General features: G+C 39.3%; 1 protein-coding gene across 2 annotated transcripts in view; it reads right to left on the bottom strand.

The window, feature by feature from the left end:
- Positions 1-1,034: 1,034 nt before the first annotated feature.
- Scrn3 (secernin 3) overlaps positions 1,035-25,986 on the bottom strand; it is a 27,148-nt gene continuing 2,196 nt past the window's right edge. For both annotated transcript variants that reach the window (XM_031370623.1, XM_031370624.1), the window contains exons 2-8: positions 25,826-25,986; positions 21,282-21,463; positions 20,301-20,497; positions 16,725-16,934; positions 6,885-7,047; positions 5,611-5,785; positions 1,035-1,566 (exon numbers count right to left, since the gene is read on the bottom strand). In XM_031370623.1, the coding sequence (XP_031226483.1) occupies positions 1,396-1,566; positions 5,611-5,785; positions 6,885-7,047; positions 16,725-16,934; positions 20,301-20,497; positions 21,282-21,463; positions 25,826-25,984 (1,257 nt within the window). In that variant the 5' untranslated portion in view covers positions 25,985-25,986 and the 3' untranslated portion in view covers positions 1,035-1,395. The remainder of the gene's footprint in view (positions 1,567-5,610; positions 5,786-6,884; positions 7,048-16,724; positions 16,935-20,300; positions 20,498-21,281; positions 21,464-25,825) is intronic.

Raw genomic sequence — 25,986 nt, 5'->3', positions numbered from 1 at the left:
ATCTAGGTTTGGTCCCCAGCACCCACATGATGGCTCACAGCCATCTATAACTGGAGTTCAAGAGGATCCAGTATAACCAGTTCAAGAGGATCTCACACCCTCTGAGGGCGCCAGGCATGTGCTTCATACTGACATACATGGAGGCAAAACACTCATACACATGAAATAAAAATCTGAAGTTAGAGCCAGGCAGTGGTGGCGCACGCCTTTAATCCCAGCACTTAGGAGGCAGAGGCAGGCAGATTTCTGAGTTCAAGGCCAGCCTGGTCTACAGAGTGAGTTCCAGGACAGCCAGGAACACAGATGAACCCTGTCTCGAAAAATCAAACAAACAAAAAAAAAAACAAAAAAAAATTTTTTAAGTTAGAGAAAAAGAGTTTAGACTCTTTAGTAAGATAAATAAATAAAAAGCACCTGATTAAAGAATGGGCCAAGATCTAGCTAGACACCTCATCAAGGAAGGTATACAAATGGAAAATAGGCATACAAAAAGAAACTCAGCATCAAATGCTGTTTGGAATTACAGATTAATTGAAAAGCAAAGTGCAAGGCCACAGCTTTAACCCCTGTAACCTACCTACACTACACCGACGTTGGCCAGCACAGAACAGTGCTGCGACAGGGTGTAGAAGACAGCGTGGCAGTTTCTCACACACCATAGGATCTGCAGTACCTCAGTTCCATCCAACATGGGTTGAATGCTTAGAGCTATGCAGCAACTTGCACGAGGATGTTTACTCACAATTGCCAAAATTTGGAAGTACCTAAGAGATTCTCTAGTAGTCACACACCCAACTGAAGGCACTATTCATGTTAAAAAGAAACCAGCTATCTCGGCATATGGAGGCATGGTGAAAGCTGTGTATTGAAGAAGTCAATCCAAAAAAGACCTACTGTAAGATACAACTACCTGGCATTCTGGGAAAAGGAAAACTACCCAGATAACAAAAGGACTAATAGTTTCTGAGGGGATGAGGGAGAGAAAAAGCCAAACAATTAGAGCTGTAAGCTTGTTGCTCAGCCAATCTCAGCAGAAGTCCCTTTTGAGTTGAATGGAAGGGCTTCTGCAGATTGCATGGTAATGTCAACAGCATAAATCTAGACATTTGTCTTGTTGAAGCTGGTTAATATTTGCCTAAAGCACAAAAAAAGCACTTGACATGCTTTCCACTGCTTAAGAAAAAAAAAGCCTTGAACTTTCTTAATAATACTTAATGCTATCATAGCCCATGCACCATGTTTTATATTTCATGCTTTATGCAACTGAATACTAATTACTGTGGTTTATCAGTCAAAATACAACTTACTACTATGAGGAAATAATCAGATCTCCTCGAAGTAGCTTTGTATCATTACCAGGGCAGTAGGGAAGACTTTTGGCCACTTAAGTGATCATTAAGAACTAATATTTGACTGATAAACTTTAATTTCATCTTTCACATATTGAGGAAAGAGATTAACAGTTTTATCCACGTCAAGATGTCTGTTTTGGAGGATTGATTCTATCTCTTCAAACACTTCTTTTTCCAGCTTCTTCATGCTGTCCAATATTGTCTTGCTTTTCTCCTAATGAAAATAATAAAAGTCAATATGCATATATTAATTTAACAAAATCCACTGCCAAGGTTTGTTTATTCTAGTTTCTACTGGTTTAGTTACTTTCTATTCTGTAGATGCAAAAGGAATGAAAAAGAGATAAAAGGAATAAACCATTGCTCTAGATTCAGTTAATGCAGAAATATCAAAAGAGTTATTTTAGCTAAAAATACAAGAACAATCACGGTACCAATAATCAGGAAGCTTAGATCATGACAACTGAAAGTTCGCCTTGACTGAGTGTAAAGAAGTGTGCTGGGAATCAAGACTGAGACGCTTTTCTAGATTTAGAGCTTGTATATTTGAAGCCAATTCTATCAGATAAGGGATGGGTCTGGAGTCCATCTCAGAGACAGACTGCCCAGTGTGCTTGACGACCTGAGCTAAACCCCTAGCACTTGAGAAAACAGAAGTAAATAAATGAATGCCCTTTACACTAAGGGAACAAAAAGGTAACATTCATGAGTAAAAACAATAAAAAGACATTTTCTTCTTGTTTCCAGGAAGTGGGAGTGTGTCCAGGGCTCAGAGAAAGAAGCATTTTTCCTATGTGTGCTGCTGGGGATTGAACCCAGGACCTTGAACATGCTAGGCAAAGGCTCTACCTCTGAACCTATGTTTCCAACCTAAAAAGGAATAATTTTTAATAGTTGAAAAGTTATCATCAACTTTTGAGTCTAGAGGAAAAAAGAACCCTGTATACAAGCGAGCACCATTGAGAACTTCTGAACAGTTATGGGACAGAGTGTCACAAAACAGTGATTCCCAGCATGAAGCTGTATGCAGGCCCCCTGCCCCGGAAGTATTGTATTTTATAATAATAGGGGGAAAATAACTTTGTTAATAAACAATATTTAGGTAATTGATCACCTTTTTGGGAAACAAGCTAAGAACTTCTGCCTTCCTGATGTATAAAACAGATTCATGATGTATTAGGGAACTCGATGTTGTTAAATTATATGTATGTATGCATGCATGTATGTATTTATTTATTTACATGCATGTGTGTGGGTAGGAGCGAGCCTCCATACTTTGGAAGTCAGAGGACACCTCGTAGGAGCTGGTTCTCTCCTTTGACCATGCAGGTCCTGGGGACTGAACTCAAGTCATTAGTCTTGGTGGGAGGTGTCTTTACCTGCTGAGCCATTTCAACAGTTCTAGAGAATTAAACTTTTGTTTTTAAAAAACATACACATATGTGGGACAGTAAGATAACTCAGTGGGTAAAGATGCTTGCTACCAAGCCTGATGACCTGAGTTTTATCCCCCAGGCCTACATGATCAAAGGAGAAAACTGACTTCTGAAAACTGTCCTCTAACTTAACACACACACACACCACAGCGGCATATGCATTGCCTATATATATGTATATATGTATGTATATATATAAAATAAACACTTAAAAACCATATATAACCAAGAGAAAAATATAGAAAAATTATTTATTATGAGGCAAGGCAAGTATTTTGATGAAATCAAGATGCCTTAACAAAACAACAAATACAACTGAGTACATAAAATTTGACATGAACGTTTAATGTCAGTTGACATTAGAAAAAATGACATAAGCTGTAATGGTAGCATCCAACTGTAGTCTTAGTAGTTGGAAGCTGAGGCATGAGGACCAGTTAAACTCAAGACTGGGAGTATAACTTGGGCAATATAGCAAGAATCTGCTTTAAATATATAAATATATGTGTATATGTATATGTGTGTGTTTATATTCATCTATATCTTAAGAAAAAACAAAGACAGACTCAAAATCAATTGAGAAATAAGCTAAGGAAAAACAAAATTGATAAGTTACTGAGGAGAAAATATGACAGTACACATAGAGGATTTCCAGCCACACTAGTAATCAAGAAATATAAATTAAAACTATCATAGAAGTAACTCCCCTTAGCACAGAAGTAGTTATTTAGAGAGGCAGAAGTAGATCCCAGCTCCGTGACACGTCCTTCACATTCTACTATCTTCCATTACTTTACAGTGTCAATCCAGAATGTTCATTAGAGTCTAAACCAGTAATAGCTTTTAAATCAATTCAATTTAGTTTACCAAATATTTGATACTGCCATAAAACCTACCCCCTTGGAGCAGTTTACGGGGCAAAGGCTATGAACACCTGAGTGCTGTCATGAGCAATGAACGGTGTGTGGAGGTGGAGCAAGGCACCAGACAGGGGCTCCTGCAAGTATTGCCAAGGAGAATGAGCAAGAACACTGAGGACCAGGGGGCCTAGGATCTCAGCTGCTGGAGCAGGAAGATCATAAGTTCTAGCACTGCCTGGGTGATAGACTTAACTTCAAGATCAGTCTGGGCGACTTAATGAGCCTTTGTCTCAAAAAGTGCAAAGAGGGCCAGGGTCAGGGGATGGGAAGGACAGTCAACAGGTGGCAGGGAGAGGGGAGAAGCACACAAGATGACTGGTCTTTTTATAGGGAATGACTTGGTGCCTGCCCTTACACAGCTCTTCCTTTTCCTTTTATCTATGGGGTATTTGTTTTTTTCCTATCTCTATAGTTGGGGAAAACGTTAGGGAGGAGTGAAGAGGTATAATATTATAAAGTTATCTTCTGGGGCTGGAGAGATGGCTCAGTGGTTAAGAGCACTGGGTGCTCTTCCAGAGGTCGTGAGTTCAATTCCCAGTACCCACATGGTGGCCACAACCATTTGTAATGGGTTCTGATGCTCTCTTCTGGTGTGTCTGAAGAGAGCGACAGTGTACTCATACACATAAAATAAATAAAATAAACATAAAAAAACATAAAATAAAATACACATAAAATAAATAATTCCTTTTAAAAAATTTATCTTTCTAACTGTTCCACAAAATAAATTTATGTCTATTTCTGGAGATGCTATTTCAAGTGATATACTGCTTTTCTAAATTGCTTCAAGTTTTAAAATAATGATTATCTATTATTTCTATAACAACAACAATTAAAACAAACCAAAAACCTTTCTGGGCATGGTAGCACACACCTTTAATCTCAGCACTCATGATGCAGAGGCAGGTAGATGCCTGTGAGTTCAAGGCTATCCTGGTCTACACTGTAAATTCTGGGCTACTGAGGAATATATAATGAGACCCTGTCTCAAAACTATAAGCCAAAGCCCAAACAAAAACCTCTGTTCTTTATTTCAAGTCTACAGAAATTGATTGCTTTTTCTAGTTGTGTCTGCTTGTTGGTAGTACTTTGGGTCTGAGGACTTAGAAATGCCATCTTAGCATGCTCTCACTGACTGCCAGCCCCTTGAATCACAAATTCTAATGTAGGGTTGTGGGATTAAGAACATTATATAAAAAAAACCAGGTGAAATGCCCTTCAGAGACTTTGTAGTATTTAGTGTGGAATGTATACTGAGCAAATTAAGCAACTTCCCCTGGCCTCAGAATCTTTATCAGAATAATAAAATAATAATATTAAAAGCTTCCTCATAAAATGGCTATAAAGATTAAATGAGACATACAAAACTATATATAATAAGTGTTCGGTAATTGTTAGCTACTGTTACTATGTTCAAAATTTTCAATTTTTCTAAGAGTCAACATACATACTCTTTGTTTTTGTTTTTCAAGACAGGGTCTCTCTTTGTAGACCAGGCAGGCCTCCAACTCACAGAGATCCACCTGCTTCTGCCTCCCAAGTGCTCCCCACATACATGCTCTTTTTTTTCCTGTTTTTTTGAGACAGGGTTTCTCTGTAGAGCCCTGGTTATCCTAGAGCTCACTTTGTAGACCAGGCTTTCCTTGAACTCAAGAGGTCCACCTGCCTCTACCTCCCAAGTTCTGGGATTAAAGAAGCTGTGTTCTACCACACTGGCTTCATGCTCTTAACCAAAGGAAAAGCTACATTGCCCCATCAGTCTGAGAGTAACTATTTCTTTCTAACCCTATTTTTTTACATAAAGGACAAAAAGAAAGCTAACACTCCAAAATTCAAAATATGAATTGAATTACCTCCTAAACTATTCTGAATGACACAATAAATACTATAACCTAACCATACCTTATTGTTACTTATCATTTCCAAGGCCTGTTGATGGTTTTGGTAGAGTAGATGTCTTCTGTCAGGCTTGACATATGGCTTCTTTGCCACTGGCCTTTCAAGTTCAAATGTTGGTGATGTCGTATCCAATAGTGGGGAAATATGTGGTACAAATATGAAAGGCTTAAAAACAGACCTAGAAGAAAAGGTCTTTGTTGATTTTGCATGTTAAAATATAAAAAAAAAAAAAAGATTTTGTCTTTGTGGATTCCTTCTAATTGAGGTATCTAATAATCCTGCTTGACCTGTGATTGGCTCCTGCCACATTAGTTGTGGCAGGCTCATCTCCCTGTGCATTTAGGCAAGAAGACAATGCTTTACTTAGCTTTGTATTTCCAAAGACCCACTGGTTGGCCCAGCACACTAAGAATATCAGAAAATGAAAAGTTTGTCATTTGCCAAGGTAAAAGCAATCCTAAGTGTCACAGACAGTGGTTATGGCTTAACATAAAAAATCAGCACTACGTTAATAATATGAAAAGCTGTAATGCTGGAGAAAAATAAAGGTAAAATTATTCCTAATGTAACACACATTAAATTGTGTAAGAGATACTAACAACTCAAATCATGACATGTATGGAAACCCTAAGGACACTTGACTAGAACCGTTAATATTTTAAATTGTGCATGAATGTGTTTTCTAAATAGGGTACATAAGTGCATCTGGGATAGGATCACTTAAGCTGTTCACTGTTATTATCACTGAATGCTGAAATCACTAAAGTCTGAAATCAGTAAGAAACATGATCTATTTCTCTTCCTGACAATGTTAAATATGCTTGTAGGAAAGGGATAACCATACACAAGAAGCTGTGAGCTTTTTTGTCTCATAAAAATGACAACAGTTTTACACACACAGAGAAACTGTAAACTAGAACCCAAACAGACAATACATTAAAAGGTACGGCCTTATTTACGTAGTAACGATTCATCCTGAGGAACTAAGCGGTGACTGGTGACTCGGCAGTACTCCTGCACTGCAGAAGACTTGCATTCAGTTCCCAGCACCTACCTTGGGCAGCTCACTAACCCCTGTAAATCCAGCTCTGGGTTAGCCGATGCCTCAGGTCTCTGCACATTCATGTCACATGCACGCACAATTTAAAATAATAAATAAAACTTTAAAAAGATGTAATTGCTTATAAAAATCGTACTGACAAAATCATGCACACGCTACTGATTGTACCCCAGCCGGTGACCTCTCTCTCGGTGGTTCCAGAGTTGGAAGACTTTACCTCTCAGGGTGCGGTGTTGCCGTAAAGAGGTGAATGCAGGGGAGGCTGGGATCCTGAGGTAAAACAGAAACCATGCTTGCTGTGGTCTGGAATTCTCCTTTCATGTTGATGCCACTGGGTCTGTCTCGAAGAATTTCCACCATTGTTTCAAAAGTTATGTTTCCTGAGGAAATCGTTTAAATACCCATCGAATAATTCATATATTTTACAAGCAGAGGTTTTTTTTCTCTATTAATAAGATACAATGATACATACTGGTGTTGATTCTCCAGTCACAAGAGAGGGAGGGCAAATGGTGAAGTTTATGTTCATTACTGACCTGTGTCTCCACTCAGCATTTATAGTGGACACAAAGTCAAATAGCAGATTAGTCATGTATGCTACTATGTCACCATGTCTAGCAAGAGCAAATACCGACTAATTATCAATAAAATAAAAAGCCAGTGTGGAGGACATGATGGTGAGGAAAGCTAAGGAACCTCTTTAGGAAGCTGGAGAGATAGCTCAGCGGTTAGAGCACCTGTTGCTCGTTTTTAAATCCTTTATTTATTTAGTTAGTTATTTAGTTAGTTATTTAGTTAGTTAGTTAGTTAGTTAGTTAGTTAGTTGGTTAGTTAGTTAATTATTATGTACACAGTGTTCTGTCTGCATATATGCCTGCACGCCAGAAGAGGGTGCCCATCCCATTACAGATGTTTGTGAGCCACCATGTGGTTGCTGGGAATTGAACTCAGGTCCTCTGGAAGAGCAGCCAGTGCTCTGAAACCTCTGCGCCATCTCTCCAGTCCTACCTGTTGTTCTTCCAGAGGACCCAGGTTTGGTTCCCAGCACCCACATGGTGGCTCACAACCATGCATAACTTCCCCAGTCTCCAGGGGGTTGTGATTCAGAAGAGCACTACCACATAAAAAGCATTTTAGGAAAAATGTCTGTGAGAAACAGTGGAGGCTTAGGAGGCAATCTGTACATCCTGAGGTGGGTGAAGTCTGAGGCTGAGCTTAGCAGAAGGAAAGGCAGAGTCTGCGTAAGTGACCCTGACTGCCATTCACTCAAGGTCACCTCAGCATAGCTGGCACAGGTCGACTCTTGAAGTAAAAAGTCAACCTCTGGGGGCTGTGTAGTCCCACTGGAGGACTGCCTTAGTCTCCCTACAGTTCTGCCACTCAACTATGAGAACTGTGGTCACATGACCACACAGTATCCATGCATACCTGATTGTGAGCACTGCCTCTGTGGCCACAGAATGTAAAGTATTCTTTTGAATGCACTTCCTGCTTCTCTGGCTCTTCACCTAGTCCTGCACACCCTGCTTCTATCTGGGAACCTCCCGCCCCACTTTTCTCTTGCTCTTCACCTAGTCCTGCACACCCTGCCGCCCCACTTCTTCTGTCTCCCTTCCCTTCTTTTTTTTTCACTTCTGTCTCTACTGGTATAAGGAATACTGCAGGGGGTCATGCTAGCACGTGTTCTACCACCACCACCCCCCCACACACTCCCCCTTCTTCCTTTAAATCTTGAGACAGGGTTTTGCTAAGTTTCCAGACCAGTTCTCAAACTCACAATCCCCCTGCCTCAGTGTTCTAGTAACTGTGATATATGCATGCAATTCCACACTTGTGTGGGATTTATTTATTGCCTAAAGAATGTCCCTTAATATCTTAAGTCCCCAGTGGTGAGTGATGAAATCCCCCAGTTTTATTTCTACTCTGTATTTGCAGGACATTTTCATGAAGTTGGAATCCACATGAGCTATTCTTCCCATCTAAAGGGTGTCACTGTCCAGTGTTCTGGGCTTCCTCCTTTCTGAAGAAAATGAGCTGTCAGCATAATATTTGCTTCTGTGAATATTTTCTCTAGGTGCTTTACAGAGTTTTCTGTCATTCCTCTGAACTATTATGGTTAGTATCTTCCTTGTGACTTATACAGCTGCATTGTGGCTTGGATGGCTTTTACTAATTAGGAAAACTTCTCAGCCAGTATCCTTCAGGTGCTGCTTCTCTCTATTCTCTCCTTTCCTGCTAGGAACACGCAAGCACACACATGCATACGTGACTACACACACACACATGTGCATGCGAGTGCACACACACACACACACACACACACAGACATGCAGATGCACACATGCACACAGACAGAGACGTTATCTTCTCTTGGTCCATGCCCCTCTCTATATTTTCTACTGACTTTTCATCTGTTACTTTTCTTCTCTGTCTAGTTTGTTGTAAAATCAATCTGATGAGCTTAGCTTCAACTATATTTTTTCTGCTCTATCATTTCCACTTGGTTCCCTAGTTCACAGATTAAATTTTCCATATTCTCTTCCTCTTTGCTCTCTTTTTCTTTATTCCCTTTGAGACTGGGTCTATGTTACCCTGCTGAGAACAGGTTTCTGATGTTCACTTTTTTCCTTTGAGTCATTTGGTCCTACATGGTGGCAAGACTGATAATTTTTTTCCATTTCCTCGTGTGTTTATATATATTCTACATGTGTTTACAGGTGCTGGTGCACATGCTTATGCAGCCAGGTAGAGTCATGAGGTTGATGTCTAGAACCACCCCTGACCACCCCTCCACCCTGTGAACTGAAGAGCTTCTTAGGCAAACCAATATGGCTAGTGTCATGGGTCAGCTTGTCCTGGGGATCCCATCTCTGCCCTCAAGGCTGGCATTCCAGGCAGACCACCATGCTCACCTGACATTTAATGTGGGTTTTAGGGATCCAACTTGGGTATCCATGCTTACACAGCAAGTACTTTAACTGGGATCCCCAACCCCAAATGATTTCTGACTGAATGCTGAATATGGCAAATAAAAAACTGTAAAAAGCTCTGCATGGAGTTTTCTTTTTTTTTAAGGTTTTCTAAAATTTACATATTTTGTATATATGGATGTTTTGTCTTTATGTATATCTGCATACCAGAAGAGGACATTGGGTCCCATGGAACTACTGTAATAGATGGCTATGAGCATGGGTGCTGGGAACTGAACTCAAGACCTCTGGAAGAACAGCCAGCGCTCTTAACCGCTGAGCCATCTCTCCTGCCCCATACTTGAGTTCTGTCTTTTGGTTTGCTTTTGCAGAGTGTTTGTTTTCTTACACAGAGGATTTAATGATCTTATGGAAATAAATAAGATGCAGAGAGATACTTCCACTCAGCTGAGATGGATCTGCTCTGTTCATTCTCTCCTGTGAAGATTGTAGAATTCTGGAATCTCAACTGGCCACTCAGACCACTTTCCACTCCTGCCTCTCAGCTGATCCTCAACTAAAGCTGTCTTAAGGCCTATGGCACTTGTCGGATCTCTGGTTTGCTTTTGAGGGCCTGAACAACTACTTTCTGATTAATTCCACTGTGTTTCATAATACCTTTAAATCAGAAACTACTTTAAGAATCAATTGTAACAATAGTTATAAATATCAAGCAAAGCATTCAGTCTCACTCTTTATTGTTCTCTTACAAGCCACCTCCCAATTGTCTATGTTACTTTTGGCTGTATAAATAATTTTGAAATATGTAAGCTGTTCTGAAAACCAGAGTATAGTGTAAAAGCATCAAATAAACAATCCTACTAATAGAGAGGCTGAGATAGGAGAAGCATGATTTCAAGACCATTATGTGGTACACAACAAGACACTGTCATGTACAAACAAGCAGAAAGTGTATATGGATTATACAATATTGGACCTATTTCTCCAATTAGAGAGCATTGTTTGACAGCCAACTCACTCAAGTCAAATAGCTTTGACCATAGCAGGAAGTCTGTATCCAAATATCATGCCAACAATTCATTCCTTGGCACAGCAGAACTGTCAACTCTTAGCTTAGCTACTATGGAAGTAAAATCCTTTGGTGATGTGAGGGTCATTGAAGTACAGCCTTATTACAATGAACTCCAATGTCTAAAAATTGTTCTTATTTTGGGCTTGTACCACAGTAGGAGGCAATATTTTAAGCTCTACTAAAAACAAAATAAAGAAACAAACAAAAAGACTTTATCTATTTATGTTCATTAAAAAAAGTAGTAGCAATATATTATTTTAAAATATACAGTTAATATGTTTGGAGTTATTTAAAATTTATATTGAGAAAAATGTATATATTTTCATTATTACTATAGACATAAGACTGTTCAACTGATTGTTGTTTTATATCAAACAACTTTTATAATACTCATTTTTATTGTTACAATACTTTATAAATTTTAAAGAATATGACAAAATAAAAAAAATAAGAAAGGTATTGTAGGTATTGAAGGGAAGGGGTCTCTGGGAGGAGTTGGGGTACAAAAGGGAAAGAAGAATGTGATGTAGTTCTATTTACTTAAAATATGTTTTTAAATGTTAGCAAATTCAGATAAATTGAAATTATGTATCTTTTTCTCATCATAATGCAATAAAACTTAAATCAATTAAAAAAAAAAAGAACCAATTATAACACAGAAAGTCAGAGTCTTGGTTAGGGATGTATCTCAGTGTCCAGGAGATACAGGGTCCTGGATTCACTATTCAAAAAGAAAGACTGAACAGAAAAAAGAAAGGAAGGCCCACCCACAGTATTAGAACAGTCTCTTAATCACTGCATCTGGTGGTTTTGGGGGTGCTGATCCTAATCACTTCATCTGGTGGTGTGGGGTGCTGATCCATGCCTTCAAGCAGTGGGTTTTCCTTCTTAGATCTCAAAGAGTTACTCTTAGAAGGAGAGCAGTCTAATGCCAGGGATTTCTTTACAGCCAGCAGTAAGCTTTTACCCATTCCACCACTATGCCTCTCATTTATCAAATATGTCAGCTTCCTGTTACCCTAGAGTAGTACTGGTTTCTTAGTAACAGCAACAGACATGGTTGGTCTATAACAAGAATAGCTTTAAATTAATGTAAAACATCCTCTCAAGAGCCACAGACTATTTAACAAAAAAACCCATACCAGTAGCAGGTATGAGAGACTTCCTTTCAAGTTGCTGGTCAGGGCATGACATGATTCCCAAAACAATACAGCCTATTGTGCTGGCATTGGTTGCCTCCCTAGGGATTAGGGAAAATCAAGTCCCTAATGCCAAAGACACCACACATTTCCGACATAGGACTCAGCAGATTTGAGCTGGGACTAATTCAAAAGCTTCCTCCCTGACGACTAGTTTTCAGAGTACCACAAGGTCCAATCAAGCTGCTAAGGGAGCGAAGCAGTCAAAAGTCCTCCCCAGCCATGACGCCTGTGAACCCCAATGACCAGCATGGGCATATCCCTGAAAGTGTAGTAGTGGCACTTAGCATCTTGGTGGTAAGCAATGGCTGTCTAGTTAGACTCAAAGCCTACGCAGCAGGAGGGAAAGCATGCCTGCTACTACAAATCTAGCCAACTACACACAGCTGGGGAGGCGATGGATGCTAGAGGACCCACTACCACCACTTCCTGAACCAGTATAAAGCCTAACCACATTCTATAGAGTTATATTTTTACCCACAGATAAATACAAATTTGACCCCTCATCAAAGAAGACACTTTTTGTGGCGAGAGACCATTACAGAAAACCACAACTAATCAAAATGGAGAGAACAATAGAATGTGGGGTGACCAGCCCAAGTTGATTCATCTAATACACAGCTCTTGCACCCAAGGCTCAGGGACTAACTATGGTAAAAACGGAGAATCGATTGTAGTCAGAGGACCAATAAATCTGCTGTGAGACTGTGTCCATTATCTGTAACAGGGAGGCTAGACCCGTGAAATATCAACAACATGGCTGCCTAAACAAGGCCTGAGCAATTCAAACAAACGCTGACATCCCAATAGAGATGAAGAGTCACTGGCAATCAAGAACTGCTAAGAGAAAAAGAGGGGGTGGAGTGGGGTGGGGTGTTTGTGGGGATGGGATTAAATCTTCCCTGAGAATGAGGCCTAATTGGTTATCCAATACTAAATGGTCAGTCCTAGAAACACATACATGCAGGCAACATTGAATGAGCTCAGCAGGCTGTATTTTCATGTAGATTTACTTATATGTAGAAGGTAACAGGAAGGATAGGAGACAATAAAATTATAATACATATATATTTTTTTCTCTTTATTTGTTTTCAAGATAGGGCTATTTTCTGTGTAGCCCTGGCTATCCTGGAACTTGCTCTGTAGACCAGGCTGGCCTTGAACTCAGAGATCCACCTGCCTCTGCCTCCTGAGTGCTGAGATTAAAGGTATACACCACCACCATCCAGCTATAAAATTATATTTTAATTTCATTTTTAAGAAATTGAGAAAAGTAAAATATAATTTCTGCTATTAGATACACTAGGTTATCTTATATCTTATATGGAAATGTTTATTGTCCTAAAATTAGTTCTAAAGAAACAAATAACCTTCATTTACCCATGACTTACTAACTACAGGTTTTTCTTTCCTCACAAAACCCTACAGCAATTGGAACTAGAAGCATATTATAATACAGTGTATGTGCTTAGTCTGCACCAGGCCCTGGATTAACTCACAAACACAATCTAAAAGGTGAGCGCCTCCCCCTCCCTCTTTTTTAATATGGGTTCACTAGAGAAGTTCGCAAGTCTGTATCCAAATTATGATCTTCTGATGCTTCAATGAAAAAGGAAATTAACGTTCATAGGGAAGAATCTAAAATGCTGCTGATAAAGACACAAGCTAGCAACCATTTTATACTAATGGCAACAGATTTGATGCACATATGCATGCTCTTACCAAGTTCCTTCATGGTATAGCATGATTCAAATTCAAGAAGTACCTTACTGAATTTACAGAGAACTTGTTAGAGGAGCTTATCTTTCAGTAAATCTTGAATAACACTGAGAAGAAGAGAGGGCTACATCTACACTGAGCCCTTGATATTAAACTCAACAATAAAGCAAAACCCTACCATTCACACCTACCTATCAGGCGCCAAACTCCAACATCTAGTGAGATTTAAAACGATTCAGGTCTAAATTCCTATAAATGGCAAGTTTTAATAAAAAACAATGTCAGAACTGTAACACCGTGATAATACAGGTATTATAAAAATGTTTTCAGGATTTGAAACCTACAATTGTCAAAATGAAAGGAGGATTTACATGATCTCTTGAGTAGGACAGCTGTAAGTAAGCCACTAGCAAGCATTCGATAAGTGCCGAGACCGCAGTGGCAGGTCCTGCAAAGTGAATGTAAAACACAGGGTGCAATTTCACAGCAATTTAAGCTAGCTACTTAGAATACACGCATGGATATAGACACAATTTGATATACATGCAGCACACACTTAATAGCCATCAGCTAGGGACTGATAGAAAGAAGGAAGTAGGCTCTTTATCTAGAAAAAATTTAAATCATAGCAAAATTTAAACATAATACACCAGTAGACAATTTCATATGGGAACTATTGAATAGGCATTTATTCTTTTGGCAAAGCATTGAAAACTCAATGAATTGTACATCACACTTGAAAAAAATGAAGTCTGTGTCACATGCATCTACTACTATATATTCAGGCATCCATTTCAGGTCTGTGATCTGGTTATCCTGTAGTTAAATATGCCAATTATCTCACTGTGATGCTTATTAATTTATACTATTCTATGTGGTTGTCTTCCCTTTGTCTGGCTACCCTCAACCTTGGGATTATCGATGTTTTCGCTTCTATTATGTCTGCCTGAGACAGTCTTACTACACAGCCCAGACTGGTATTGAACTCGTTTGTGCCTCAACTCCCAAATGGTGAGTCCTCACACCTGGTTCATTCCTCTCCGTTTTAATTAGGTACTGCTGATCTCCAACAGTGTGAGGTGGTAGGTGTGCAGAAGCATGAGCACACATGCACACACAGATGGAGGTCAGAGGTCAACATCAAGTATCTTCCAGTCTTGCTCTCCACCCCATGCTTAGACACTGATTCAGCGAGACAGGTGGTTTTTAACCTGTGGGTGGAGACCCCTGTGGGAGTCAACCAAACTTTCCACAGACGTCGCCTAAGGCAATCCTCTTTGGAAAGGAACAAGCCTTGTTTGCCTTGTTTGTCTTGTTGGAAGAGACGTGGCCCTGGGAGTGGGCTTTGAGATTCCCAGGGTGTGTCTGTCTCTCCTCGTCTCTCTCTTTTTTTTTAAAGATTTATTTATTTATTTTATGTGTATGAGTACACTGTAGCTGTACAGATGGCCATGAGTCATCATGTGGCTGCTGGGAATTGAACTCAGGACTGCCCCGCTTGCTGGGGTATAATTCACTGTAGCAGTCTTCAGACGCACCAGAAGAGGGCGTCAGATGTCATTATGGGTGGTTGTGAGCCACCATGTGGTTGCTGGGATCTGAACTCAGGACCTTCAGAAGAGCAGTCAGTGCTCTTACCCACTGCGCCATCTCACCAGCCCTCTCCTTGTCTCTTTTTCTCTTCTCTCTGTCTCTGTTGCTATCTCTCTCTGCTTGCTACCTGGGGATTACAATAAAGCTCTGAACTATTTCCCCAGCATCATGCCTGGCTGCATGCTGCTTTGCTCCCACCAAGATGATAATGGACTGGCCCTCTGAAATTGCAGGCAAAACCCCAAACAAATGCCCTCTTTTATAAGGGTTGCCTTGATCACGGTGTCTCTTCTCAGCACTAGAACACTGACTAACATACATTGCTGTCAGCTGTGAGTTTGGATCCCAGAGGTGGCAGTTGACACCTGTAACCCCAGTGCTGGGGTGCAGAGACAGGGTCTCAGGAGCTTGCTGGCCAGCTTCCCTCACTGAAACGGTAAGCTCCAAGTTCAATGAAAGACTGTCTCAAAAACTCAGGGGGAGAGTAACTAAGGAAGACATTAAACATCAAACCTCAGGCCTCCAAATACACCATCATGGGTATACACAGCTAAACACGTATGTGTGCATATGCAAAGCTACACAAACAAAAAGGATAAAACATATAACCTAACAAAAATACTACTGTTAGCGGGCGGTGGTGGCGCACGCCTTTAATCCCAGCACTTGGGAGGCAGAGGCAGGTGGATTTCTGAGTTCGAGGCCAGCCTGGTCTACAGAGTGAGTTCCAGGACAGCCAGGGCTACACAGAGAAACCCTGTCTCAAAAAAACCAAAAAACAAACAAACAAACAAAAAAACAAAAAAACCCCACTACTGTTAAAAGATAATTTAAAAAGTAACAGTTTAAGAGGGAGGGAAGGAAAGGATGGGGCGGGGAGAAAAAAAAAAAAGTAACAGTTTAAACTCCTAGGTGTGGTGGTGCATGCCTTTAGTCCCAGCACTAGGAAGACAGAGGCAGACAGATCTCCATGAGTTCAACGATAGCCTGGTCTACACAGTGAATACTAGGCTAGTCAGAAATATACATATATTTTTTTTTCTAATTTTTATTTTATTTTTTGTTTTTGTTTTTTGTTTGTTTGTTTGTTTTCGAGACAGGGTTTCCCTGTATAGCCCTGGCTGTCCTGGAACTCACTTTGTAGACCAGGCTGGCCTCGAACTCAAAAATCCACCTGCCTCTGCCTCCCAAGTGTTGGAATTAAAGGTGTGCGCCGCCGCCGCCGCTGCCACCACCACCACCACCACCACCTGGCCTAATACTTATTTATTTATTTATTTATTTATTTTTTATTTATCTCACTCAAATTCTTTTTTTAAAAAATAGAAAGTTTCTTGAGGATTGAGAATTTGAATTTGACCCTCAAAAGGAATCAGTATTTCTTACAATGATTTAGTAAGTTACATATATCAAAAAATAGCTTATACTATCCTAATACTTTGCTTTATTTATAGTAAAAATGCCATACATTTACTAGGTCTTACCATTCTCACATTATATCAGCACAAAATTCCATTTTTAAATGTTATTTAGTGCTAACTTACCTCTGTGCTTATCCAGAAGCTTGTAGCCCTGACAGTACCTGCTTGGTGACGTCATCATGGCAGCCGTGTCAACATAAGAATAGGCCGCAGTAAAATCAAACTCCTCCTTGCCATCCCACCAGCCCCTCTGCTTAGCATAGTTTCTCATGTCTGGATGTTCCCGGTCTAGCTTGGTTGTTATGGAAAGCTGATTGGAGATATTACGAACTCCTGTTTGAAAAGGGTGGAAGGGAGAAGAAAAGCTATCTTTAACATGAAGTATTGCCCTCTACATTATGATTCTCAATCACCACTGCAAAGTAAGACTGGCCACGAACATAGACTGCATAGTCTAAACAATTAAGTAAAATTTAAATTTAAGCTTTGAGATAACTGTATACTCAGATGCAGTTATATGAAATAATCCAGAGAGATAGTGTATTCTTCGCTAGGTTTCCACCCATCACATTATAAAAACTATAGAATATTATCACAACAAGAACACTGATATTGAGTGTCAAGGAAAAGAATACTTGGACCATCCATCATCTTACCCTTTCATACCAGAGCCATGCATCTCCTAATCCTAGTGACTCATTAGCTCTAGGTATACTTGGCATCTAAAACCACACGTGTGCAAAAACGCACACACACATATCTTGAGTTTATATATATTGGGTAAAGGCATATGCCACAAGCTGACCCATCTGAGTTCGATCCCCAGAGCCCACATGATAGAAAAAGAAAAGTGATTCTCAAAGTTGTCCTCTGGCTTTCACACACATGCCATAGCATATATGCCCATTCTTAAAAAGAATGTTATATAAGTAGAATTGTATAGTAAATAGCCTTCTGGCTTTTTAAAAATTATTTATTTTTTTAAAAAAAGATTTATTTATTTATTTATTTATTTATTTATTTATTTATTTATTTAATGCATGTGAGTACCTATAGCTGTTTTCAGACACACCAGAAGAGGGCATCAGATCCCATTACAGATGGTTATGAGCCACCATGTGGTTGCTGGGAATTGAACTTATGACCTCTGGAGGAGCAGTCAGTGCTCTCAACTGCTAAACCCCTATTTAAAAATGTTTAAATGCACATGTTTTTACTTGTGTGTATGTGTGCAGAGGCCACCCTTTCACTTTGTGTGTCGTGGGTTCTGGGAATCACTCAGGTTTTCAGGGCTGGCAGCAGGCACCCTGACCTGCTGAGCTATCTTGCTGCTCTGCCTTCTTTGGCCTTTGTGAACTCAGCCTAATTCCAGGACGGCTCCATATGTTACCAACAGTTCATTTGTACCTGTTAGCATGCATGACACTTTGTTTAGCTCTTCAATACATGTGTATACTACTCAATGGCCAGATGCAGGTGATTAGCAGTCTATCAGAGATGTATCATTTCTGTGTTGGAGACACTCCAAACAGCAATCTAGTTCTTGAGATCATTTAGCAAGAGGTGGAGAAAGCACTAGCAAGGTTGTCTCAACAGGATAATCATACCCAGGAAGGCATTCATTTTGCATGACCAGGTAAGCCTTTTTTCAAGAGTATTTATTCCTTTGCTTTTCAGGTAGCATGTTTAATAAAAGAAAAGGTGGTCATTGATATAACCATGTCAATTAGTGTAAAAATAAAATGGATTAAATTTAATTTTATACATTTTATTAATATATAGAAAATGTCAAACTTAAAATATAAAAACAGTATTTTTTTTCTTTTTTTGATTTTTGGTTTTTGGTTTTTCGAGACAGGGTTTCCTTGTATAGCTCTGGCTGTCCTGGAACTCATTTTGTAGACCAGGCTGGCCTTGAACTCAGAAATCCACCTGCCTCTGCCTCCCAAGTGCTGGGATCAAAGGCGTGTGCCACCACTGCCCAGCAAAACAGTATTTCTAAAGCCCATGAATGTAACTGGCAATAACCTATTTTGAAAGGTAATGCTCAGGCTGGCGGAGAAGGCTCAGTGGGTAAGAATACTGACTGTTCTTCCAACGGTCATGAGTTCAAATCCCAGCAACCACATGGTGGCTCACAACCACCTGTAATGAGATCTGACACCCTCTTCTGGTGCGTCTGAAGACAGCTACAGTGTACTTATGTATGATAATAAATCAATCTCTGGGCCAGAGCAGGTGGGTTTGACCGGAGCAAGCAAAAGTCCTAAATTCAATTCCCAACAACAACATGAAGGCTCTCAACCATCTGTACAGCTGCAGTGTACTCATTTACATAAAATAATAAATAAATAAATCTTTAAAAAAAAAGATAACATTCAAATCTTCCAACACAGGCTCTCCGTAGAGTCCTTTTGAACTCCTCCTGAAGGTCACAATGACTTTCCTTCCTCTAATGTTCATAGCACCCCTGGGTCCACATCATTCAACCAGTTAATTAACTAATTGAGGCAGGTTCTCCTGAGTCCCAGGCTGGACTTAAACTCTGTGAGGTAGACAATGATCTCGAGCATCTGCTTCCCTGCCTCTCTCCCTCCCAGATGGTGGAAGGATTACAGCTGCATGCCACTGGTCTCAGTTTGATGCACTGCTGGCGATTAAGCCAGGACTTGTGTGTGCCAGACAAGCAGCACCAGCTGGGCTAACCTCTGCCAATACCCACTGGGCTAACCTCCGCTAGTATTTTTACAGGTACCTCTTATCTCCTTTTTAAAAACTAGGAGATTCAAGATGTCAGTGCATAAGAAGCATGAGATCATGTTTCCGTACAAGGCTGTGCTCTGCAGAACAAGGGGCTGAAGACTTTCACTCAGCGCACTAAGTTACTTTCTATCTCCGGATTTCTTTACTTGAAATCAAGAGGACTGGCTGTGGAGAAAGCTTAATGGATTATCCCCAGGGCTCAGGTAAAGTCAGGGATGATGGCAGTGCCTACAATCCCAGAGCTCCTGTGGTGAGACATGTGGTGAGAATGCAAGGGTAGGAAAATCCCCAGAAGCACGTGGATCAGACAGTCAAGCACACACAGGAGCCGTAAACCACAGGGACCATGAGTTGCCACAGGCTGTCCTCTGACCTTCACATGTACGCAATGGTCCTGCATGCCTCCCCTCACATATATACATGTGCATGTGTCACAAAGAAACACACACGAGAAGAAATAAGAGGAATATATGACCACAAATAAATCTGGAGAAACCAGTTCCAAAGCAATCAAACTGCATTTCCTCAATGTCATCCGGTTCTAAATGGTGCCCCAAAGCCGCCCATCCCCAGCCACACTCCTTTTCTGTACCTCTGCACTTACACATGACACAATTCTGGAATTCAGCCCACAGTTAGAAAAAGAAAACGTAACAAGGAATGGTTAAGAGAGAGAAAAAAAAAAAGACCAGCACCACCACACTATAAGCAGCCACAGCTGCTAGAGATGACGCCATACCTGGTCATTTTTTGTACGAACCCTCACCATGGTTCTCATTCCCTTTCTGTTCTTTCCAATTTAAACCTTGCTCTGCAGTTTATCCTTTAATGCAATGGATTATAAATCTCAAAAGGCAAGTAAAGGTATTATCTACAGTTACAGTAGATTTTATTAATTACATAATTATAAACCAAATGGCAAATAGTTCTTCACACCTTGGACTTTTTCTGCTGCCCAGTACTTCCCTGAGGTCTCCAGAATCCAGGCTTCATTACGATCAGCTATCAGGAAACTGTTGTAATAGCTGAATTCTTCAGCCTCTGCGCAGTTTCCACCTTGGCCATATTTTTCTAATAAGTCAACAATGACATCCAGAGCTTTCTCAGCTGTGTCAGCTCTTTCAAGGCCAAGCCTAAAATAAAAATATTGAAGCTCTCAGATTAAAAATCATTTCCTTTACTCATCCTAACTTCACATAAAAAAAACCAACATTGTATTAACTACACCCAAAGTGAGAAAATGCAAGTTAATAGGTAAAATAAAGTCTTGTAAAGTCTTACTTCTAAAGGCATTTCCATAAATGAAAAGGTTTTTGAAGTCAAGTCCCATCTTGGCAATTTATTACAAAGTTATTTTTATTTCTGAGATATTTCTTTGTAAAATGAAGGTATTAAACAACCATGTGATAAAACAATTTAGGCATTTCTGATGAATTACAATTTCTAATTTGGCCCCTCTCCCAGTTAGTGATGTGTATGGGTATGCATGAGCATCAGTAGGTGTTTGTGTGGTACATATAGGGGTTTATGTGGGCGTGCATCTGAGGGTGTGCATGTGTGTAAGCATGCATGTAGAAGCCAGAAGCCCGCTAGCTTCCTTAATTGCACTCCACCTTATTTTATGAGACAGGGTCTCTCAGTGACCTAGAAGTTACCCATTAAGCTAGAGTAGCTGCCCAGCAAGCCTAGGAATCTGTGTGCTTCTGCTTCCCCAATGCTGGGGTTGTTACAGATGCACATGAGATGAAACTCAGGTTCTCAAGCTTGTAGACTGGGGATTATGTAGACTGAGCCATGTGCTTTGACTAACTAGTGATATCGAAGAGTCATCAAATTCTATGCTGGTGTGAAAATCAATGCAGGTTGGTATTTACCATTTCTCACATCATCTACAGTGAGAAAGCAGATAACTATTACCTGACAAGGTCCATGCCCAAAAGTGCTTCCTCCTTAGAAATATCTTCTCTTCCCCATACAGCCTCATTCCCAATGCAGACTCCGTGCTCATTGGCACCCATTTCTGCCCCCCACAGCCAAGCTGGGCGACTAAGGACAACAGCATATGTTTCAGGAACTTGATCAACTTCTATATAAGTACACTGTAAAAAAGAAAAAAGAAAAAGCTATACAACTATACAGCCAAAAATGAGAAGTCACCAAATTCCAGAATTTAAAAAACCCCTGGGAAGAGATGATCACTATGAAGGTAGGTAAAATGGAGCTACATTAAAAATTTTCAATAATAAATCTCATGCAGAACTGACTCTAAAGCACTTGCCATTTAAGTATTTTCTGAGTGTGTCCTATTATAATATACCCTACTAAGACAGTCAGTTACAAAGATAAATCAAAGCGGAGCTTCATTCAAAAAACACAGACTTCCCCATTAACTAAGATACACCAAACATTAAGTATTAAGGCCAGGAGAAGGATAAGCAGAGCTGCCCTGGACTGGAAGCTTAGGAGTGATGGTTACTAATCATTCTGTTTCATGGAGAATGATTAATATGAGTTGAAGAGCAAGAGAGCAGTACTTGAGTTCAATGTCTAGCCTATACTGACTAGTGACACATGTATTATAGGTACGTGAAACCCTCAGTCAGGTAAGAGTGGCCGGGGACCCATATTCCCAGTGTCAGGGACCTCTGAGGCCACTCCACCACAATGGAAAGAGTGAGAACCTGACCTTCATGACGGGCTACATTTAAACATACAGATATAAATACAAAAGTCTTATATTTAATGTATATCAGTGTTAGAACATAAAGAATCCAAAAAGTTCATGACAATAGAAGACAGTATAATCTTTAAGTTCCATGTAAATAGACTCTTTAAATAAAAATTTGAAAGGGCATTTTATTTAATGTGCATAGAAGAGGTGAGGAAAAATATACAAAATGTATGTATCAGATACCTAATAAACCTTCTGATAAACTGCAAAACTTATTTATGGGGATGAAAATGTGGCTCAATTGCTAGAATATGTGCCTACCATACAAGAGACCATAGGTTTGGTCCCCAGCACTATAGAAAAAGAAACAAAAACCTGTTATTTATAAAATTTAGAATAATTTTTCTAATCTATTTCAAGCTGAATTCTTTTGATCTGTCAATTGAAACCCCAGCTCTAACTACATAATTTTTGAAAGATTACTTACTTATTTTATTTTATGAGTAGTTTGTTTGCATGTATTTCTCTCTCTTTTTTTTTTTTTAAGATTTATTTATTTGTTTTATGTGAGGACATAGCTGTTTTCAGACACACCAGAAGAAGGCATCAGATCTCATTACAGATGGTTGTGAGCCACCATATGGTTGCTGGGATTTGAACTCAGGACCTCTGGAAGAGCAGTCACTGCTCTTAACCGCTGAGCCATCTCTCCAGCACGCTTCATCCATTAGTCTTAGGGTGTGCATTCAATCAACTTCCCTATCTGACTGAGAAGCCAATAGTTGTGGAATTTCTTTGTTTCTTTCTTTCTTTCCTTCTTTCTTTCCTTCTCTTAATTGATTTAAGATTTACTGCATTACGATGAGAAAAGATACATGATTTCAATTTATCTGAACTTGTTAACATTTAAAAACATTTTAAGTAAACAGAATTACATCCCATTCTTGTTTCCCTTTTGTACCCCAACTCCTCCCAGAGACCCCCGTTCAATACCTGTAATACCTTTTGGGTTTTCTGCCATATTCTTTAAAATGTATAAAATATTATAGCAATAAAAATGAGTATTATAAAAATTGTTTGATGTAAAACAACAATAAATTGAAGTCTTATGTAGATACTTGTCTACAGTAATACTGAAAATACATGTTTGTCTCAATATAAATTTGAAATAACTCCAAACATATTAACTGTATATTTTAAAATAATACATACCTACTAATATTTTTTTAAATGAACATAAACATACAAAGTCTTTTTGTTTGTTTTGGTTTTAGTAGAGCTTAAAGTCTTGGCTCTTACTGTGGTACAAGCCCAAAATAAGAACAATTTTTACACATTGGAGTTCATTGTAATAAGGCTGTATTTTGATGACTCTCACATCACCAAAGGATTTTACTGCCACAGTAGCTAAGCTAAGAGTTGACAGTTCTGCTGCACCAAGGAATAAATTGTAGGCATAATTTTTGGATACAGACTTCCTGCTATGGTCGAAGCTATTTGACTTGAGTTGTTGTCTTCATTCTCAGCCCACAGGGAACAGGTTACATTCATTTAAGAAATAGTGTGTATATTAATATGGTCTATCCATGAAGTCATTTACTAACTGTTTCAATCAACAATAGTTCTGCTTGGAGGGTGGCACAGACATTAGGTGAGGGTAAGAGTCTGGTTCATTGGCTGTGGTGATTTTGAAAAGCATTTATTTTAGAGAAAGATTAACTTATAAAGTCCTCTTCTTCAAACTTGATAGAATAGTTACACACATCAAGCAAAGCATTGGGTCTCACTCTTTATTGTTCTCTTACAAACCAACTCCCAAGTTAATTGTCTACATTTCTTTTGGCTGTATAAACTTTTGAAATATGTAAACTTCTAAAAAGCATAGTATAGTGTAAAACATCAAATAAACAATCCTACTAATAGAGAGGCTGAGATATGAGAAGCCTGATTTTAAGACCATTATGTGGTACACAGCAAGACACCGTCACGTACAAACAAGCAGAAAGTGTATATGGATTGTATAATATTGGACTTATTTTTCCAATTACCCAATTAGAGAGACCACTGGATGATAGTCGACTAATTTCTAATTCCTCATATTTTTGGATTTCAATCGATTATGATATGTTGGTAATATTAATTTTCATATTAAGAGATATTAAGGAAAAGTAATTGTTACTTCCTGTTATTTTTGTTGTTAGAGGTGGAATTATGTTTGTGTGGGTTTGTTGAGATTATTTTCTTGCTTCTTCTAGAGTGTAGTTTTGCTCCTTATGTTGGTGTTTTCTATCTATTATCCTTTGTAGGGCTGGATTTGTGGAAAGATATTGTGTAAATTTTGTTTTGTCAAGGAATATCTTGTTTTCTCCATCTATGGTAATTGAGAGTTTTGCTGGGTATAGTAGCCTGGGCTGGCATTTGTGTTCTTGTAGGGTCTGTATGACATCTGCCCAGGATCTTCTAGCTTTCATAGACTCTGGTGAGAAGTCTGCTGTAATTCTGATAGGTTTGCCTTTATATGTTACTTGACCTTTTTCCCTTACTGCTTTAAATATTCTTTCTTTGTTTAATGCATTTGGTGTTTTGATTATTATATGATGGGAGGAATTTCTTTTCTGGTCCAGTCTATTTGGAGTTAATTAGGCTTCTTGTATGCTCATGGGCATCTCTTTCTTTTTTTTTTTTTTGGTTTTGCGAGACAGGGTTTCTCTGTGTAGCCCTGGCTGTCCTGGAACTCACTCTGTAGACCAGGCTGGCCTTGAACTCAGAAATCTGCCTGCCTCTGCCTCCCAAGTGCTGGGATTAAAGGCGTGCGCCACCCCCCCCCACCTCCCCTAACCCCCCCTCCCCCGGCGGCATCTCCTTCTTTAGGTTAGGGAAGTTTTCTTCTAAGATTTTTGTTGAAGATATTTACTGTCCCTTTAAGTTGGAAGTCTTCACTCTCTTCTATACCTATTATCCTTAGGTTTGGTCTTCTCATTGTATCCTGGATTTCCTGGATGTTTTGGGTTAGGATCTTTTTGCTTTTTGCATTTTGCATTTTCTTTGACTGTTGTATCAATGTTTTCTATGATGTCTTCTGCAGGTGAGATTCTCTCTTCTATCTCTTGTATTCTGTTGGTGATGCTTGCGTCTATGACTCCTAATCTCTTTCCTAGGTTTTCTAACTCCAGGGTTGTCTCCCTGTGTGATTTTTTTATTGTTTCTATTTCCATTTTTGGATCCTTGATGGTTTTGTTCATTTCCTTCACCTGTTTGATTGTGTTTTCCTGTAGTTCTTTAAGGGATGTTGCTCAGGTTTTAATAAACTGACTTCAAAATCCCTTATCATATCCATCATAGGTAACATATAGAAAGTATTCAAATATTTGATAAAAGAGACAGGTTTTACTATTTTAGCAGTTTCCTTTAAATTATTGAAATAATACACTAGAAGTCTATTTTTGATTCAAATTATTTTCAAGTCTTGAATTCTTAAATTTTAACTTCAATGGTCTGTTGTCAATTGGTAGCTAATCAAAATAATAACCATTTATGGGGCTGGAGAAATTTCTCAGTGGTTAAGAGCACTTGCTGCTCTTATAGAGGACCCCGGCTCAATTCATGACATCCACATGATAGCTCACAACTGTCTGGAACTCTAGTTCCAGGAGATCCAACACCCTCTCCTGGCCCCCTTGGGCACCAGGCACACACATGTGGTACACAAAACAGTCATACATATAAAATAAAACTATCCATGAATACTTCAAACAATAGATATTGCTAGCACAACATGTCCTTCACCTACCTTGAGACCTTTTTTCAAATCATTATGAACCGCAGCTGGAGAGTAAATTACTTCTTGTACTTCATCAAAGAGTCTGTCTGAATTTTTTCCAAAGATAACCCTATTTCCAACTGTTGCTGGAGGTAATGCCACAAAAGTGTCACAGGAATAGGGTTCCATTT

This window comes from Mastomys coucha, unplaced genomic scaffold (genome assembly GCF_008632895.1).
Source record: "Mastomys coucha isolate ucsf_1 unplaced genomic scaffold, UCSF_Mcou_1 pScaffold15, whole genome shotgun sequence".
NCBI lineage: Eukaryota > Metazoa > Chordata > Mammalia > Rodentia > Muridae > Mastomys > Mastomys coucha.
Note: the sequence above shows the minus strand (reverse complement) of the source record. Positions and strands in the feature narration are given on the sequence as shown.